At 41.0% G+C, this 21,040-nt stretch overlaps 1 protein-coding gene across 1 annotated transcript in view; it reads right to left on the minus strand.

Annotated features, from left to right (window-relative positions):
• Positions 1-1,309: 1,309 nt before the first annotated feature.
• Positions 1,310-21,040, minus strand: part of LOC122787873 (guanine nucleotide-binding protein subunit alpha-15-like) — a 183,146-nt gene continuing 163,415 nt past the window's right edge. Inside the window, exons 5-6 of the mRNA XM_044054790.1 lie at positions 2,105-2,258; positions 1,310-1,958 (exon numbers count right to left, since the gene is read on the minus strand). Of these exons, the coding sequence (XP_043910725.1) occupies positions 1,732-1,958; positions 2,105-2,258 (381 nt within the window). The 3' untranslated portion in view covers positions 1,310-1,731. The remainder of the gene's footprint in view (positions 1,959-2,104; positions 2,259-21,040) is intronic.

Here is a 21,040-nt window from a genome sequence, read left to right on the forward strand (position 1 = left end):
GAGTGCACAGCACCAGATCTCTTCCGTCCTGTAATATGGTAATGACCCTAGCACAGCCCACATGCCGAAAGACAATGTTTCATTTATGAATCATGGTCACTTATGCTAGCAGCATATAGCACTACTGTGTAAGGCAGCCGTCTGCTGTACAACATGCCTCACAAGTAGTTACTGTAGCTCCTTGGTAAGGCATACCATACAGAATCAACTGTCTTCCTCGCTATCTCCATGCGGCACTACTAGACAGCACAGCACTACTGTCATTTGCTTGAACAAAAGTATTTGGTATGCCAGATGCTCCTAGAAACTGGGGAAAGGGACTGTGCACCCCTGGAAACTACCATTATTCATGTCTGTGAATCACATCAATCCCTGACAATGCATCAAACACCCAGTGCGATTACACATCTGAGCTATATGTTTATGAGTACCAGGGTTGAGGCACTTTGAGGGAAAAGTGCTTTAATATTAATAAAATTACAGAGTAACTTAAATTTGTGATTTTAGGTCTCTGCACGGAATGTAGCGCAGACATCAATGATGCCTGTTTGTATGAGATAAGAATATTCTGAGATATCATCCTTGTGCCTTTTACGTGATACCAGCTCTTTTCCATCATTTACCTTAGCAACACAGCAAGGAACTTCCGCTGATCACGAAATTTCTCATTTTGTTTCCAGTCCCGGTTTCATTTTAAACAGCTCTATTGTGGAGAGTTCTGAGGTTCACATCAAGTAGGCAATAAGCTGCAAAGTTGCATGCATGGTAAAGACCTTACTGGATGTCTGGGGATATGTGAGACAGGACGGCAAAGGACGAGGGCCTAAAAGCCACTTGGCATCTTGTAATATCAGAATCATGTGTGCCCCAAGTGCCCCATTGCACTTATAACATTGGCATCTGTATATTTTTCTTTCACTTTGAATTTTATGTTTAGTAATTTATGTTTTGTAGTATTTTCTTATCTCAGTGTATTCCAATGTCAAACATCATCTGCCTGTTTTAACACGCTGTTGTACAGGTTTACACCTTTTTCAGAAACTGATTGCTTTACAGGGTTACAATTTTTTAACTATGTGAAATGTTGGTATGAAACTTTCAGTGGAACCCTTCTATCAAACCATTGTGTGCCTTTGAGAAATTCCATTTGCAGATGTCATTTCAAAGTCATGTTTATAATTTGTATTTTTAAGCCTGAGTTGATCAACTTCCAGTATACAGTTCAGATGCTGGTGCCCCATCGACATCATGCTGAAAAACTGAGCTTAAAATATGTTCTGAAAGATTTATGGGCATTTGTTGATAATAATACATTTTCAAGCTTTATTAGATTTCTAGTAGAGCATCAGGCTTTCTTAAGTCACTTTTTTTCTATCAGTTTTGCCATTGTTATAAAGGTCTTTTCTGCTTTTTTTGTTAAAAGTTTGTGGAGGCCAACTGCAGTCTTCTTCCATTGCACGTCGGGGCTAGTGGTGAGAAAAAAGAACATCTGCCAGTGAGATTGGGAAGGCTTTGAAAAGGCAAAGATCTTTGAATACGAAATCTAGATGCCCTGTTCTAGGTTAATCTTATGTACGGACACATTTCAAGCACAGGTGCATGACAATCTGACTGGTTAGTTTTCCTTGTCCATATTATAAACAGCATTAAAACAGGAAATCTATATCAATCATTTGTTTCATCAGAACAGACTCTTTCACATCAATGAAAACTTTAGAAACGTTCTTGATCTTAAAATAAACCCATTTCATCCAGATATTTGATCAGAACAGTGTCTTTCACATCATTGAAAACTTTGGTGATGTTGTCTTTATCAACAGCACAGGTGAAATGTCTGAAAAGTGATCTTTCTTTCACAACTTCTTTCATTGCTTTCTTTTTAGCCATAACCTTTAAGAATTCATTCTCATAGAGTTTATAAATAAAATTCCTAGCATCTGAAGCACTTTTTGTGTGGCCTAGAGCAAAAAAAAAAGAAAGAAACACATTCATTACAAATAAAGATACAGGGGTCTAACCCAAGTAAGCTAAATAAATATTCCATTAATCCTGAACAACATATGACCAGATATACAGATACAGCACTCTTCCCCCTTAAAATTACCTCTGAACTCAGGAAAGTAGGTCACCACATTAGATGTCAGGATCTTTTCTTCCAGAATATCTTTCTTGTTTAGGAATAGGATGACTGAGGTGTTCTGAAACCATTTATAATCAACAACAGTGTGAAATAAGGCAATGCTCTCTTTCATTCGGTTCTATAAAAATAAAAGTAGAGCAGGTCAGAAATTTATCTCTGTTTCATTCTGTCATCTATACATTTGTTACACAACTTTAACAGGACAGTTACTGTGCTTGTTTCTTACTAGAAAGTCTTCATTAAAGTAGGCTGCATATTCTGCATGCTTGATACCAGTACTGGGAGTTCTAGCAATGTCTGCCATACCCTCCCATACTACACTGTGCCATACAAACATATGAAAACCCTGTGGAACATAACAAAGCTGCTGAAGAAGTAAAAGGAACAGTAAGAAGTTCAAATGTACAGGGTATGACATGGGATTAAGTAACGGCATAGAAATTGCAATACAATTAAAAAAAGCTCCTAAATGGAAAATCCTAGGCCCAGATACATTACCAAACTTCCGGCTAAAAGAATTAACATCTTCATAGGTTCATAGGTAGGTACTAGGCTATCTGCCCAAGGGCATTTATAAGCCTAGCCAGAATGTGTTGGCTTTCGCCTCCCTTTTAAATTAGTTTCCTGGGCCTCTGTCTAGCAGGGTCACTGAAGTGATCCCAGGGGTAAATTTACGATTTCCCATCTACTCATCAAGATTTCTCTTTAAGAGAGTCAGTGAGGGGCTTTGCCTAACATAAACTGGGATTCTATTCCAGAGCAAGGAAAGTCTCTGGGACAGGAATCTATCCCTCCACTATGTCCTGTTTATTGTAGTGCTGAGGTTTAATTGACTGGAGTGTGTGGCTCTAGGAGATTTGGTTTTCCTGAGGTGGAGCATGTCCATTAATTCCGGGTTGGACATGGCCTTATACGTCAGGCAGAGATCACCTCTGAGCAGGCGGTAAGCAACCGAGTAGAGCTGGAGTTTCTTTAGTCGAGCTGCATAGGGCATCTATTTGAGGCCCATGATCCTCTTGGTGAGGTATTTCTCTGGTCTTTCCAGCTGTTACAGGTATCGAGTAAGGTACATTCCAAATGGGGCATTTTACTCTATTATGGGCCTAATGAGTGATGAGTAGAGGGGCACAATGACCTCTCTTGATCTAGATGTGAACCCTTTCGTGATTAGGCGGGCTACATAGAAGGAATTTCTAACTACTTTGGCAATGTGATTATCAAAGGAAAGGTTTCTATCTACCTGGGTCCCCAGGTCCCTAATTACATCTTCCGTACTTAGTGGATTACCACCTATGTGATAATTCGTGGGCACTTTCTTTTTCCCAAAGGGGATGACTATGCATTTTTTGGCATTTAGCTTGAGGCCATAGGTTTTGACACCAGGTATCTGTCTCTGTGAGACCCATCTGGAGAATGTCTGTGTCAGTCTGAGAGTCGATCATGGCCCACAGTTTGCAGTCATCTGCGAACTTGGTCAGCCATAGTTCTCCTGTGCTTGCCTGTACCTCAGAGAAGTATATACTGAACAGGAGGGGTCCCAGGACTGAGTCCTATGAGACGCCACTTGTAACTGGTTTAGAGTCGGACATGGCACTTGCAACTCTGACCATGTGTGTTCTATCCGTGATCCAGTTGGCAACCCATCTCATGACGGTTAATGTTCAAGCTGGTGAGGTTATCTATGATGCTAGAGTGGGGAATGGCATCGAAGGCCTTAGCGAGGTCCAGGTAGGCTGTGTGGACTACCTTTCCTTCATCTATGGCCTTGGTAACTGTTTCAAAGAAGTCAACCAGGTTTAGGAGGCAGGATCTGCCTTTAACAAAACCAAATTGGGTAGGGTCCAGTGTCTGGAGGTTCCCAATGTCTCTGTTTATGAGTTCCATGATGATTCGCTCCATAGCTTTGCAGACCAGGCTAGTCAGGCTTATAGGGCAATAGATCCCAGGTTCTGTTGTGGCACCACCCTTGTGGAGCGGGATGACTGTTGCTGTACACCATTCTTTGGGTACATAGCCTGTGGTGGTAAGGCTTAGTTTGAACAGTGAATTTAGGTGAGAGTTTAGTTCATTTTGGAGCTCGTGTAAGACGCAGCCTGGGATACCATCCGGTCCCATTGATGCTGTATGTTTAGCTTTGGAGAGGGCTGTTTTTACCTGCATGTCTGTGATGTCTGGGGTTCTGCATTCTTCTGGGATGGACATGGGCCCTTCTGGGGGTGAGGGAGGGGTAAAGTTTGCACTGAACCTGTCAGCCAGGATGTTAGCAATGTCAGTTGGTTTTTTGCCATTTTGCAGTAGCTCAGAGCATATCTGAGAGTTGCCACCTAGATTCTTGACATAGCTAAGGAAGGCTTTGTGATTATCTTTAGAGTCTTTGGCAATTTTTCTTTTGAAACTGGCCTTGGATGATTTTATGAGGGATCGTAGTTTCTTGCTAATATTGATCAGTGATGCCTTTCCTTTTTGGGATTTTGCTCTATCATGTAATAGTTTCCTCCTTCCGTTGTATAGCTTATTTATGGCCAGGGACCACCAGACTGGGTTCCTCTTTTTGGAGGAGTGAGTCTTGGTTTTACTTGGGATGGCTTGATCCATTCATTCCTGTAGGTGCTCATAGAATGCATTTGTAAAGGATTCTGTGGTTTGGGCAGCATTATCCTTTAGCAAGGGGGCTTTGAAACTTTCCACCTCGGTCTTGAGAAGTGTGAAGTTGGCTTTTGAAAAGTTTTTCACAGTGGTTTCCTTGACTGGGGTTGGGGTCGGGATGTGGATGTCCAGTGTGATTAGTTTATGATCTGATCTTACCAGCGAGGGGTTTACCTCTGGTATGGAGCACTGACCCCCATGCTGGTGATGATCAGGTCCAATATGTTGTCACCTCTTGTGGGCATGGTGACCAGCTGTTCCAGGGTGTTTGAGTTTATAAACTCTAGGAAGCATTGGGCAAAGGAGTTTGTACTTGAGTAGTTATCCCAGTCAATGTTTGGGTAGTTGAAATCTCCCAATATCATGGTGTTAGGTAGGACCTTTATATTTTCCAGTGTTCTCAGGAATGCTGATTGAGGGTCCTGAGACAAGGTAGGTGATCTGTAGCAAGCTACAATCTGAAAAGCAGCTTTGCCCACTGTTAGTTGCACATGGATGGTCTCCAAGGCCTCGTGTTGTGCTACTAACCTGGAGATGTGGGTATCCTTTATGAAAATGGATACATCTCCTCTTTTTGTATTTCGGTCCGGGTATGGTATGAGTTGTAGCCCGGTAGTGCTGGGGTGCTCTCTGGAGCCTTGAACCAGGTTTCTGTTACTGCACAAATATCAATTTTCTCCATGCTAAGGAGTGCCTCGAGTGCGTGCAATTTGAGGTTTAGACTTCTGGCATTGAGTAGCATTACCCTCAGTTTTTGGTTACTTGTGTTGTTTATGGAGGTGGGTTTGTCTTTTGAGCCTAAAAAAGGCACTATGGGGGTGGCAAGAGCCTTGGCCAGTATCTAGTATATAGCTTTGCATGAAGATTTTGCCCTGAGTAAGAACAACTTATATGCACACCCCAAACAGACACCAACCTGGTTAACAACAGGAAGAAAGATACTCGTCCTTAAGAGTGAACCTGCAAGCTATCCTGAAAAGTATAAACCGATAACTTGCCTTCCGACAATGTATAAGCTATATACTAGAACTGATATTGACAAAGTTTATAGTAATTTAGAAGAAAACTCAATCATAGCAATAGAATAAAAGGGTAAAAGAAGAAAGTCATATGGAACAAAAGATCATTTGTTGTTAAATGAAGTCAAAATGGAGAATGTATTTATTGGCATTTGTTTACCGGGAAAGTCCACTGGGCTCAGAAAGCCTATTTTCAGTGGAAGCCTGGAGAGAAAAGCTCTGACAGAAGAAAAGTAACAAAAGGAAATTCTAGGTAGCGAAAATGATTATACAAAATAAAATGTTTCATAGAGATTACATAACAAGTCATACAACTATTGCAAACAGAATTAGTACAAAAGAGATTGTTCAAAGTCAAAGTGTAAGAGAAGAAAAACAAACTAATTGTGGAATGTAGTACTGAGCAGAATACAAATAATTAGGGATTAGAGTATGAAGGAAATAAGGGAACAATTTAAGATGCAGGTAGCGGGTTAAGTAATGTCAGAGTGTGTGATTGAGCAGTTGCATTGAAAAAAGGAGAAGAATCTGCCGGTAGAGGTTAAGTAATGTCAGAGTGTGTGATTCAGCAGTTACATTGTAAAAGGGAGAAGAATCTGCAGGTAGCGGGTTAAGTAATATCAGAATGTGTGATTGAGCAGTTACATTGTAAAAGGGAGAAGAATCTGCAGGTAGCGGGTTAAGTTATGTCAGAGTGTGATTGAGCAGTTACATTGTAAAAGGGAGAAGAATCTGCAGGTAGCGGGTTAAGTAATATCAGAATGTGTGATTGAGCAGTTACATTGTAAAAGGGAGAAGAATCTGCAGGTAGCGGGTTAAGTTATGTCAGAGTGTGTGATTCCGCAGTTACATCGTAAAAGGGAGAAGAAGCTAAGTATGGCATGGATAGATTATAATAAAAACATTTGACAGCATCTCGTATTCATAGATAAAGGAATGCTTACAGATGTATAAAATATACCCTACACTGATCAATTACATTACAGTGACCATGAAACAGTGGCAAACCACTTTGCAGCAAAGCCATGATAAAGGACCAATTATTATCCTAGGGTTAAAACTTCAAAGTGGGATATTCCAGGGTGACTCTGTCATTCCTGCTCTTTCATCTTGCCCTTAACCCATATAAGCTGTCAACTTAACATATTAGGTCATGGTTACAATATGGCTACCAGAAAATGACAAAGTGTAAAGACTTCTCATCTTCTTTTTGTGGATGATTTAAAACTATAGTTCATCAGATGAGGAGCTGAAAGCACAACTGCAAGTGGCCAAAACATTCTCAGATGATATAAGAATGTCATTTGGTCTTGATAAATGTGCAAAAGCCAACACTTAAAGCAGGAAAGCTGCAACACCAAGAAAATATCAGTCTAGGGCAGGAATGTGATATAAAGAAACTTGAGCAGGAGGGAGTATATAAATATTTGAGAACTGATGAAGGATCGACAATAAAACATGAACATATGCAAACTAAACTCAGCAAGGAATATTTTAGATTAAAATTAATTCTGAAAACAAGCAATATTTAGTAACAAAGTCCAAGCTATAAATCAGTTTGCTCTTCCTTTCCTAACTTACAGTTTTGGGGTGATTGACTTGCCCCAAAAGGTATTAGATCAGTTGGACAGTAAAACAAGAAAAAAATGTTTTATGCTTATCAAATGAAATATAAAAATCAGTGTATACCAAGATATATTCCTCATTCTAAAGGAGGTATTTGCCAACTCAAACATGGATTAAATGTATAGATCTGCAATTTTGGGACAGCATACATATCTGCTGACTTCCCCAGATCCAAACATACTGAAAAGATTAAAATATTAGGATAACAAGTCTAAGATGACTTCCGTGCTTAGTTTAGCGAAACATATCAGTGTTAAACAGGAATAGAAATCAAACCAGAATTAGACAAAGGTCAGACAGCAACTGAATGTGCCAAAAAAAAAAAAGAAAGACTATAAGAAGAAGGATCAGATGAGAAGGCAAGAAATGTGGAAAAGACGTAAATATAGTTGCAAGTACAGAAAACCCCTGGAACAATTTCACATCAATCAGGATCTGACACAGTAATGGCTAAGGAGAGGTGAATTTAAACTGAAAGATGAAAGGTTAATATTGGCGACCCAAGATGATGGACTGCATACATCTTGGGTCACAAAGTCCATCGAACAAGGGGAAGAAACAGACAAATGTTGGTTCTATAAAACAGAACTGGAAACAGTCACACATCTCATTGCTGGGTATGATACACTAATGGCAGAGGACCTGTATTCTAAAAGGAATAGTAATGTGGCAAGACTGTTGCATTGGGAATTGTGCAAACATTATAATATTGAAGTAGCTGAGAAGCACTGGGAACATGAGCCACAAAGCATTATAGAGAATGATGAAGTTTATTTATTTATTTTTATTTTACATTTGTTAACTGGGAAAGTCCGACTTGGAATGAGTCAATTTTCAGTGGAGGCCCGGGGAGAAATGCTCCAAACGCATGTCTTTGTAAAGTGGGAGGAAACCGGAGCACCCAGAGAAAACCCACACAAATGCAGGGACAACATGCAGACTCTGCACAGAAGGCACCCCAGCCAAGAATCGAACCAAAGAACCTCTTGCAACAATGCTACTGCTGCACTACTGCACCATCCATAATATGATGATCTCATATTTCATATGAGATCACCAATTACCAGCAGTTCAAAAAACGGATGCAAGAAAACCAGATATAGTAGTTCATGAAAAGAAGATAAAAGTAGCATTGATCATTGAAATTGTTACACCCAGTGATTACAATGTCTTACGTACAGAGAGACACACAGTCATAAAATACCAGGACTTACAGGTAGAAACAAGGGCAATGTGGAAGAAGGATACCCAAACAGTTCCAATAGTAGCAGGAGAATAGATCTCATAAAAAAGAATTTAGAGATATATTTATATATGCTATTGTTACATGTACCACCATATGAAGTGCAGAAGGAGTCAGTTCTTGGCACATTGTGGGTGCTACAAAGAGCACTTTTGGCTAACACCAAACACTGAAACAATATTAATTGCATGAACTTTAATCATACTTTAAATTAGGAATAGCATCCATTTCTGTCATGGTATTAGAAACCCAAAAGACTTGGAGAAATTAAAGAATGAGATACCATACAGTACCATCCCATCCCATAGCATACCATACCACATCACACCATACCATAACCTAAACAAGCCATGTCTTAGTCTACTAAACAATACAGTACCGTAGCATTGCATAGCATAAAATACACCATACCGCACCATAATACCATATTATACCATAGCATACTATGCTGCACAATTGCCAAGCTTACCATACCATATTATACTATACAGCAAACTTTACTTTACCATACTATACCACATAATACCATAGCACAGCCTATTTACCCATGAATCTTTGAATACCACACAGTTTGCACCATACCATACCACACCATACCTACCATGTTATACCGCACCATAATATTCTATACCATAGCATACCACACCACACCATACTATGCCATGCCATACCACACCATATTATACCATAGCATACCACACCACACCATACTATGCCATGCCATACCACACCATATTATACCATAGCACACCATAGTACACCATGCCATAACACAGCATACCACACTATACCATACTATACCACACCATATCATACCCATCATACCATACTATAGCATACCACACCATAGTATACCCTATCACACCATACCACATCACACCATACCATACCATACTACAACATACCTTATAACAATAAGATAGGTTGTCAAACCATAACGTACCATACCATATCTTATGACAATATGACAGCTTATCATATCATCCATATTATATCATACTATTCAGTACCATACCATACCACTGCAAAGAGATGCACCTAACAGGTGATGCTCTGTACTAGTGTTGATACAAAAGGATTGTCTAACTGTAACAACTGTCATCTCTATCTGGTAGAACCTAATAGCAAACATTCCTGGAATTGTTAAATGATGTAACATTCTTAAACAAAAATAAAAGTATGAAACTGCAAATAACCTAAAAAATATAACTGAAACAGTATTGTGGGAGTTAGCAATTGCTGCATTCCAAATGTGAGGGGCTCTACAGTCCAATCTCTCCTTCTTATATGTTCCCACTTTAAAGCACACCACATCAGTAAAACAGAATACCCCATTGCAGGTTCATAGTTTGGCATCCTGTAATGAATTTTGCATCAGTTTACACTCTAACAGTCTCAGTGTGACCCATAACCAATTTAGTGCAATGTTTTTCACCTGTCGGGTATCTGATATTGGTACCAGCCCAGCCCTAGTGCCAGATTCCCTTTATATTCCCTAAATGTGTAATTTCCTTTATATTCCCTAAATGTGTGCACTCTTTTCTCCCTTTTTCTGTCTTTATGCTACTTCATGCAAACAGCTTGTCACCGATCATAACCACTACCAGCTCAAGTTTACAACTCACCTTAACTCATTACATCCAAGTGATGCCTCCAGCTGCATCTGCAGTTAACTCCTACTGACACCTCCAGGCATCAAATATTGCTTGCTCATATTTGCATCAATAATTCCAAAACCTTGCTATGTACAAGATTTTAAAAGTTTTCATCTTGAAGCTTACACAATGGCAAACTCAACTGCATTAATATTTTACCTCTGTCTGGTGCAGGTAAAGCAATATTAACTGTTGTTTTTGTGATATTAATTTATACATATATAATTTTCACATTTTTCTAAATATCTCAACAGCCACGTAACACAGACAGAACTCCTTAGCCTCATATGAAAGCTCTCAGCTAGATGAATAAAATGCTGCTGCCGTGTGTGTAACTTGAGTAGATGCTGAGATATTCTAAGTTGTTTGCAAAATATTACAAATGTAATAGTTACTCTGTTTACTGTGAATTATAAAATTCAGTTTAAGACCTAGAACCTAAAGAATACTACCACTATAAAAATAACTTGTGCTGAAGGGCTTGCCATTTATACATCTTTCATAATCCCTATGGTTCCAAAGATATAAACATTTGTTTGAAATGTGAGGACATAATTTGATTCTGTCAAAAGGCTTATGCTCCGCCCATTGGAAGTTACATTGCAAACTTTCTGAGCTCCACTGGAGTGAATGAGTTAAAGCAGTTGTTCCCCTGTCTCTCTTCCCAAGTCAGGCCGTTACTGGAGCACCCCTTGCATTCAGTGTCAGCAAGAAAAAACCCTGGATTATAGTTCAAGATAGGGTCACTGAGGCAGTTATCTCTCAAAAGACTCAGCGTTATATTCTGGTCACCCAACAGGAAGAAATGAATCAAGGATTATATAGCATATATCGGAAAGAGTCCAGTATTTGTAGCACATGGAATTCCTTCCAATTCTTTTTGGTTTCTAATACCGAGAAGGGAATGGACCCCATTCCTAAGTCAAAGTATGATTAAAGTTCATGAAATTAGTATTGTTTCACTCTTTTATGTCAGCTAGTAGTGCTCTTCGCAGCACCTGCAATGTGCCCAGCAATGACTCATTCTGTAATTTGTACAGAGTTACATCTATTGGTAGCATATCTAAATACAATTGTAGACTCTTCTTTATAGACCTGTTGCTCCTACTACTATTGGAACTGTCTGGGTATCTTTCTTCCACATTGCTCTCATTTCTGCCTGCAAATCCTGATATTTTATGACTTTGTGTCTCTCTGTATGCAAGACACTATAGTCACTGGGTGTTGCAATTTCAATGAGCAATGCTACTTTTCTCTTCTTTTCTTGGACTTCTATATCCGGTTTTCTAGCATCTATCTTTTGAATTGTTGGCAATGGGTGATCCCTGTGATGTAAACTTCTCATTTTCTATGATGCTTTGTGGCTCATGTTTCCAGAGTTTTTCAGGCACTTCAGTACCATAATGTTTGCACAATCCCCAGTGCAACAGTCTTGCCACATTATTATGCCTTTCAGTATACAGTCCTTCTGCCATTAGTATGTCGTAACCAGCATTGAGGTGACTGTTTCCAATTCGGTTTTACAAAACTGACATTTGTCTGTTTCTACCACATGTTCAATGGACTTTGTAAACCAACGTGTACGCAGCCCATTATCTTGGGCCACCAATATTAACCTTTTGTCTCTTGGCTTGAATTCACCTCTCCTCAACCATTCCCGCATTTGTTCCTGATCAACATGAGGTTCTTCCAGAAGTTTTCTATACTTGCAACTATATTTATGCATTTTCATCATTTCGTGCCTTCTCATCTGGTCCTGCACCTTATATTCTTTCTTTCGTTTTTGGGCACAGTCAGTTGCTGCCTGATTTTTATCTACTTCTGGTTTAATTTCCATTCCTGGTTGACGCCGATATGTTTCTGCTAGATTAAGCAGAGAAGTCCTCTTAAATTTATTCTCCTCATGTTTCAAGACTTTCACTACATTTGGGTCTTGTGTGTTAGTTTTGGCAAAAGCGCTTAGTCGTTTATTTTGTGTTTATGCAATAAAACGATTTAATACACTTCAGCTGAAGTTGAGTTATCCTGCCTTTTGGGTTGTGTTCATTTTTGTTACTAGTTTATTACCTTTTTGGAATTGTTTTTTCTCTTTTCTACAAGTCGCACCCTTGGGTTGGATTTATTCAGCTACATTATTGTTTTAGTTTGGTTTCATGGAGGCAGCTATTGGCGAATTAACTCTGTTGGTGCAAGACTTACTGCACTTTTGTTAAACAACGGGCCAAATCAAGGTTCTTCGGCCACTCTAACCAGCACTCAGGCAGAATTGTTTATGTTGCACTCACCCTTGTTGGAAGATGACACCCCTACCAACAAAGCAACAAATCAGCATTTATTCCAAGGATGTGACATCAAGAACTGGTTGTGCCTCCTGGAAGTGAATTTCCTTGACTCGTGCGAGGTGACAAGTGCGAGGCCGATGCTAAAGAAACAAATAGAGCATTTTGAAAAGATTTGTAGGAAATATAGAGCATTACAACTTGACAATATTTTTTTGAATAAGTCTTTGGCACTGAAACAAGTGCCAAAAGGTCTTAGACTGTGGAAATTGCCCATGGGGATAGAAAATGGAACTACAGCTTACTGTGAATTAATGGACTTATTCAACAAGGTGGGCCTGGAGATGCTGGAGATTATAGTGAAAAATAATTCAAGTAAGATAGCTCTGCTTGAAAAAGAGATTGTGATTTAAATCAAAACATAGTGAATGACTTGTTATTTTCAAAATACATTAATAATTACCAAAGAGTGTTAAAGAATCTGGATGATTTTGTAAAAAACAATAGTGTTTTAAAAAGAAAAAAAATAGATAGAGACCAAAATAATTATCAAAACAACTGGGCTTATCCAGTTGGGGTGGGGATTCTCATTACAATACTAAAGAAAGGTGCACAAATTGATGACATGGATTGGGACCCCCCCTCCTCATGATGACATGAACAATAAAAATGCCTGAGATGTGAAGTGTGACTGTTTTTTAGACAAGACCCCCAGGTGAGGAGGTCAGAGCGGTTGATGAACAGGAGGGAGGAGGACTCTGGGCATTATCAAAACAGTTGTTATTACCAATCCAAGAACTATCGGACCAACAAGAAACATCAAGGGGGGGGGGTGAAGAAACATTGAACATTAGTGATAATTGTTTGAATCTGAGTGATTTTTATGCTGACCTTAATAATAATTGTAGTATTTGGGCTGGTAATGTGGTTGTTGTACTGTAGGGGCGCTGTGGGGAATTCAGCATGTACTGTTGGTTCTGTATTCTCTGGTAACTTGTTGGTTCTGGTGGATGTATGACTTGCAGAAGTTGTGAGATGAAGCATGGGTGCGCACCTGGAGGCTCTTAATAAAGAAAGGCCTTACAACTCCATAAACCGTGTAGTCTCCTTATTTACCAGGATATAACATATTGGCGACGAGAAGATGGGATGCCTCCGAGTCCACTGCGAGTAAACTGATGGGCTACAGTTCATGTCGGATGACGAAGAGACGGGGCCTGCTGGAGTGATGTCTGGTTCCATGTTGGGGTCACTGGTTGCATACGACTGTCAGACACAGACCTGGGAGGAGTATTGTGAAGTGTTGGAACATTTTTTTGAGGCAAACCAGATAATGGAAGCGGGTCGGAAGCGAGCCATATTGCTAAGCTCGGTGGGCAGTAAGACGTACAGTCTGATGAGGAACTTATTGAGTCCTGATAAACCGGGGGACAAATCGTTCACAGAGTTGACGAGTTTACTTCAGTCACATTATAACCCGAAGCCGAGTGCAATAGTCCAGAGGTTCAAGTTAAATTCAAGGACTAGAATGGCTAATGAAACGGTAATGGAGTATGTCGCAGTGTTGAGGGAACTGGCACAACATTGTGATTATGGGGACAGACTGACCGAAATGCTACGAGATAGGCTCGTATGTGGCATTGCAGACGACCGCATACAACGCAGATTGTTAGCGGAGCCTGACTTGTCGTTTGAAAAGGCCTTGAAGTTGGCACAGGCCATAGAGATAGCGACTAAAGACATTCGTGATTTACAACAGAAAACCACGGAAGGGGTTGGAAGCAGGAGTACGAGCCCACTACCAGTGCATAAAGTGGTCATGGAGCATAATTCACAAGGGAAGTCTGGTCAGTATGTTTGTTACAGGTGTGGAGGTGAACATCTGTCACGGAACTGTCGTTTTTTAACTGTAAAATGTCATGCTTGCGGGAAAAAGGGCCATGTAAAGAAAATGTGCCGCTCAACACCCTCTCGGGACCAGCCGAAAAAGGGGGAGGAAAAAAGCAGTATGATGGAAAGGAAGGGAAACCAAAAAATAAAAAGGCAGTATGCACACCACATGCGTGAAGTTACAGATCAACCAACCAGGGAAGCCGAAGAAGTGTTCACAATGTTTAACGTGAAAGAGGCCAGGTGGGAAAGAGTTGATCCTATTAAAGCCCAGTTGGACTTAAATGGTAAAATGGTGCAGTTTGAAGTGGATACGGGGTGTAGTGTGACAGTTCTGTCAAAGGCTGAGTATGGGAAGTTATGGCCCAGAGAAGCTCTGAAGCTGCAGGACTGTTCAGTGACTTTGAAAACCTACACGGGTGAAATAGTTCCCACGTTGGGAATGGTGAAAATGAAGGTAAAATATAAAGACCAAGTCAAAGAGTTGCCAGTCATAGTGGTAGCAGGTAAGGGACCAAACCTGCTAGGCCGGGTGTGGTTAAAGGAGCTAAACATGGACTGCCTACAGCTCCATAAGGTAGAACAGCCGGGCCTGACCTTGCAAGAGGTGCTCGAAAACAATGAAGAAGTATTCAAAGAGGAACTGGGGACCTGGAGGGGTCCACCAGCAAAGATACACGTGAAAGAAAACGTAACGCCAAGATTTTACAAACCCCGTCCTGTACCATATGCGATGAAGAAGAAAGTTGAGTTTGAGTTAGAGAGACTCACTAAGCAAGGTATAATTGAACCAGTAAAGTTTGCGGAATGGGCCGCACCAATTGTTCCAGTATTAAAGCCAGATGGTGCTGTACGTATATGTAGTGACTATAAGTTAACAGTGAACCAAGTCTCGAAGCTGGAGCAGTATCCCTTGCCCAAGGTGGAGGATGTGTTTGAAAAGCTGTCGGGAGGTGAAAGGTTTAGTAAACTGGACCTCAGTCAGGCATATCAACAAGTAGTGCTGGAAGAAGGGTCTAAGGCGTATGTTACCCTGAACACACACAAAGGTTTGTTCCAAGTCAATCGTTTACCTTTTGGGGTTTCCTCGAGTCCAGCTATTTTCCAGAGAATAATGGAGGGACTGGTGGCAGGGATTCCAAAGGTAGCTGTGTATTTAGACGATATCCTGTTGACGGGAAGGAACATTCGAGAGCATCTGGAGACGCTGAATGAGGTGCTGAGACGACTGCGAGAGGCAGGTCTACGGGTGAAGCGGAGTAAATGTGCTTTCATGGCAACGGAAGCAGAATTCCTGGGTTACAAGGTGGATGCATCAGGCCTACACCCCCTGCCAAATAAAGTGGAAGCCATTCAACAGGCACCAGCACCCACAAATGTTACAGAACTGAAAGCCTATTTAGGCTTACTCAACTATTATAACAGGTTCCTGCCAAATCTGTCAACCCTGTTAGCTCCTTTACATAAGTTATTAAGGAAGGAGGCTCAGTGGTCGTGGCAAGAGGAACAGGACAGAGCGTTTGAACAGTCAAAGGAACTAATGCAATCTTCAGAGGTTTTGGTGCACTACGATAGTCACAAGGACTTAATTTTGTCATGTGATGCCTCACCCTATGGATTAGGGGCTGTGTTGGCACACGGATGCCAGATGGACAAGAGAGACCCATTGGGTTCATGTCACGAACTTTGACACCAGCGAGTCAAACTATTCCCAGTTAGATAAAGAGGGTTTGGCTGTCATGTTTGGAATCAAGCGATTTCACAAGTACCTCTATGGGAGGAAGTTTACTATTTGCACCGATCATAAGCCTTTGTTGTCATTATTCAACGAGATGAAAGCAGTACCGCAGATGGTTTCTCCCCGCATTCAGAGATGGGCTGTAACGTTGAGAGCGTATGAATACGAGATTGTTTATAAGCCCGGGAAACACCATAGTAATGCAGACGCGCTAAGTCGTTTGCCAATGCCAGGGCATCTCCAGGAAGAGGAAGCGGAGGACCGAGTTTTGATGATGGAAGACATCACGTTGGTGTCTGCCAGAGAACTGAATGTTTGGACACACAAAGACCCGGTGCTTGCTAGAGTGTTTCAGTGGGTCCAGCAAGGCTGGCCAGTCCAACAAACGGATCCAGTTTTTCGGCCTTATGAGGTGAGGAAAACAGAGTTGAGTGTACAAGATGGATGCGTATTGTGGGGGGCACGAGTGATAATTCCGTCCCCAGGAAGACGGGCACTTTTACAGCAGTTGCACCAAGGTCATGTGGGCATTACCCGAATGAAGGCCTTAGCCCGAAGTTATTTTTGGTGGCCCAAGTTGGACCACGAGATTGAAATCGTTGTGAATGAGTGTAAAACATGTCAACAACATCACAACTTGCCGGTGGCGGCGCCACTACATCCATGGGAGTGGCCGAGTAGACCTTGGCAGAGACTTCATATAGATTATGCAGGACCTTTCATGGGGGACATGTTTTTGATAATCATGGATGCTCATTCGAAATGGATGGATGCTTATCAAGTCAAGACACCCACTTCTCTCGTTACCATTGAATGCTTGAGGAAGAGTTTCAGTAGCCAAGGACTGCCTGAGACTATTGTATCCGATAATGCTTCATGTTTCATGAGTGAAGAGTTCAAGGGTTTTCTGAGAAAAAATGGCATCGTACACATCACCTCAGCACCCTACCATGCAGCTACAAATGGTTGTGCTGAGAGGGCTGTTCAGACTTTTAAAGCAATGATGAAAAAGTCTGGAGAAGGAAGTATGGCAGCGAAAGTGTCAAGGGTGTTATTCAACTATCGTATTACACCACAATCTACCACGGGTTTGTCACCTGCCGAGATGTTGCAAGGATGGAGATTGAGATCCACGTTGGATCTAGTGTATCCAAATGTCCGAGCTAAGGTGGAGGGGACCCAGTGGAGGCAAAAAGAATGTCATGATAGACGACGGAGAGAGCGAAGTTTTCTGGAGGGAGATGCAGTGATGACGCGAAATTTCAGTTATGGACCTAAGTGGATTCCAGGGTTCATTGTCAAGAGCACAGGTCCATTATCGTACCAGGTGAGGTTGAATGGAGATTTCGTGGTAAGGCGACATGTAGACCAAATTCTGCGGAGCGAACAGAAGAAGGATGCCATGGAACTGCCGGCCTCGGAACTATCGTTAAGTTTGGAACCAGGGCTCGCAGTGGCCGAAGGATCGCAAATTGAGGGAGACCGCCGGAACGTGGAAGGAGAGGTTCCTGAGGATCCAACCGTGCCAGGGAAGGACACACCGATACCTGAAGTGGTAACTGTGACACCGGAGTCACCTAAGGTGGTACCACTGCGCCGTTCTAAGCGTGTGCTGGTTAAACCTAGTTACTTGAAGGACTATCAATGTTAACAAAAGTGCATGTATAGATTACCAGCCTAAAAATAGTAGATGGTATGGTAACCAGTCAATAACTAGCCTGTTATTTACAAGTAAGTGATTAAATGCATTGTGGAACTTGCTCCCTAGTGTTGCTTATGTAGGAAATTGTGTCTTAGCTTAAAAGGGGAGGAATGTAGTATTCGGGCTGGTAATGTGGTTGTTGTACTGTAGGGGCGCTGTGGGGAATTCAGCATGTACTGTTGGTTCTGTATTCTCTGGTAACTTGTTGGTTCTGGTGGATGTATGACTTGCAGAAGTTGTGAGATGAAGCATGGGTGCGCACCTGGAGGCTCTTAATAAAGAAAGGCCTTACAACTCCATAAACCGTGTAGTCTCCTTATTTACCAGGATATAACAATAATATATATAATAATATAACTAAAAAAGAAGGTTTCACTATTTACAGTTTTAGTGATCTGAGAATGCAAGACATTCACCACAAATTGTTTAGAAAGGGCTTCACATTTGTACCTAATTTTCAGTTAGATGTAGCAGACGTCCTTATTAATTTAAGGGCCTAAACTAGACAATTAAATCTCAGGATGTTTTTTAATGGAAGAGAGGATACTAATGATAGAACTACATTAAAAAGGAAAAGTGTGTTTATTCACCCTCGTAACATGGAAGTTACTATTTTTGAGAAACTATTAATGGCTAAGAACAATAAAGGAAACGACAATCTTAGTTATGAAGAGAGGAACGCCCTACACAACTTGGCTGACAATAGAGATCTTAGAATAATGAAACCCAACAAGGGGGGGGGTCATTATTATGACTTATATAGACTATGTATCTAAACTTTATGATATTCTAAATGACTCCACATACAACAGAGTTACAAGAAACGAGGTCAACAGAGCTTATGCTGGTATTAACCTATATTTGATGGATGCCTTGTTTCAGGGCACAATTGATCAGAATGTATTTAGATACCTAAGAGTAGAACATCTTACTATGTCGTGATTTTTGGTATTCCCAAAATTCACAAGGATCTTCGGAACCCTCCTTTCAGACCGATTGTGGCAGCAAAGGGCTCAAAGACTGAGCCCATTGCAGCATATGTGGATGAAATACGCCCGGTGCATCTAGACCCTGTTGGCAGCATCCTCATCTTCATGGTAGTTCCCCTGAGATAAAGTCCCTTACAGTGCTCCCTGACTAAGAAAAGGATGCTACCCTGCTGAAAGCAATACATTGAAGTCAGCCCACAACAAAGTGCCAAGGTGGATACTTACTACAGTTCACTATTTTAAAATGTAAGCTTGCTGACTGGGGTCTAAGGCACCTATAGTTTGTCCCCTTTTGAAATGGTTAACTCCCAACCCTAACTAATAAGAAGTTTACCCCTGCCCTCTGACAATTGTAATTCTACCATTAAAATATCCCTAAAATTGTATAAACGTGAGCAAACTCATTATAAATTGTATTACAAAAAAGGCATAACCTATAACTAGCATAAATTGGAGCTATAAACTAATATAATTAAGTGCCATAATACTTACCTAACTGCTCTAGGAAGACCTAGGAAACCTTGTAATTTGCAATAGCCTTAAACTCCACCCCTGCACAGCCACGTAAGCAAAGTTTCTTGTCTACCTACTGAAACCCGCCATTTTCAAATGCCCAGTGCATCCAGACCCTGTCGGCAGCATCCTTATCCTCATGGTATGTTGTATCAGTTGTTACTGATTGCCCTGTGTACTGCTTTACAGTAGAAACAAAATGCCAGTAATCAGTTATCCTGTTTTAATTTGCTGTTGTATCTGTGTGCTCTGTGTAAGTTACAGTGGAAATGATAGTAAATGCTTGTCTGTGAACTCATGGTAGAAATGCTAGTTGTTGGTCTACATTGATATTGCTTGTAGATTGAGTTAGGGCTAAATGTTGTTTATTCACAGTAGCAGTGATAATACATGCCTGCCCTGTTGAATTCACAGTTGAAACGTTAATTGCTGGTCCTACATTGCAAATGCCTGCAGTTTGATTTCGTGTTACATCATGTCAGAAAAATGCTTGCAGTTTGATTGATTTAATGTTAAATGTGTCTGAGCCTCTAGTATTTTAAATGCAGCAACTTGTGTGCTTAAAGACATGCCCAGATGTGTTCATATGCATGCATTATTCTCACTAAGTTAGAAACTGAAATGCTGATGGTGCTCGCAGCTTGTAGTTTACCGTAAATAACCTAATTAATGTGAATATTTACTGCTCCGAGCTTTATAAGTGCTGTTTTTGACTGGCTGTGTTGAATAGGGAAATAAAACCAACTGACCTGACCTGTGCTAGAAAAAGCTACGTAAAAGCCAAGTACTGAATTTGCCTCTCACCCAAATATCTAACTTGCTCTACTCTAATTTCCAGGCAGTTCCCCTGAGATAAAGTTCCTTACAATGCTCCCCGACTAAGAAAAGGATGCTACCCTGCTGAAAACAATACATTGAAGTCAGCCCATAACAAAGTGCCAAGGTGGATACTTACTACACTTCACTATTTTAAAATGTAAGCTTGCTGACTGGGGTCTAAGGCACCTATAGTTTTGTCCCCTTTTGAATTGGCTAACTCTCAACCCTAACTAATAAGTACCACAAGGCTCTATACTAGGGCCCCTGCTGTTTTCCATCTTCATTAATGACATGAATACTGTCATCCCAAAAGTCAGTTGTATCCAATACGCTGACAACTCTACCCTGATTTGCTCAGCCACATCCTCAACAGAATTATGGTCAACTACCCAGACCACCTTTAACACAATAGAAAACTGGATCTCTGAATGTCGTCTGATACTGTTGTTGTCTAGAGGTGCCAGCTCGATGTTCAACCTTCAGCGAAAGCACGCCCATTTACGTATGTCTTTCGAATGCCCACCAAACCGCGGGGAGGACATGCAGACTCTACACAGAAGGCACTCCCCGCACCCCAGCCAAGAATCGAAGGAGAGAACCTCTTGCTGTGAGGCAACAACGCTACCGCTGCACCACCGCGGCATTGAACGTCGTCTGATACTAAATCCCAAAGAAACTAAAATGTTGTTATTTTCACCGACACAAAGGACTATTGCTTTTAACTTTACCATAAATGCAATTGATGGCACAATAATCTGACCCCTCTACTAAACTATTAGGT

Source organism: Protopterus annectens, chromosome 13.part0, assembly GCF_019279795.1.
Source record: "Protopterus annectens isolate FY-2018-M chromosome 13.part0, PAN1.0, whole genome shotgun sequence".
Taxonomy (NCBI): Eukaryota; Metazoa; Chordata; order Ceratodontiformes; family Protopteridae; genus Protopterus; species Protopterus annectens.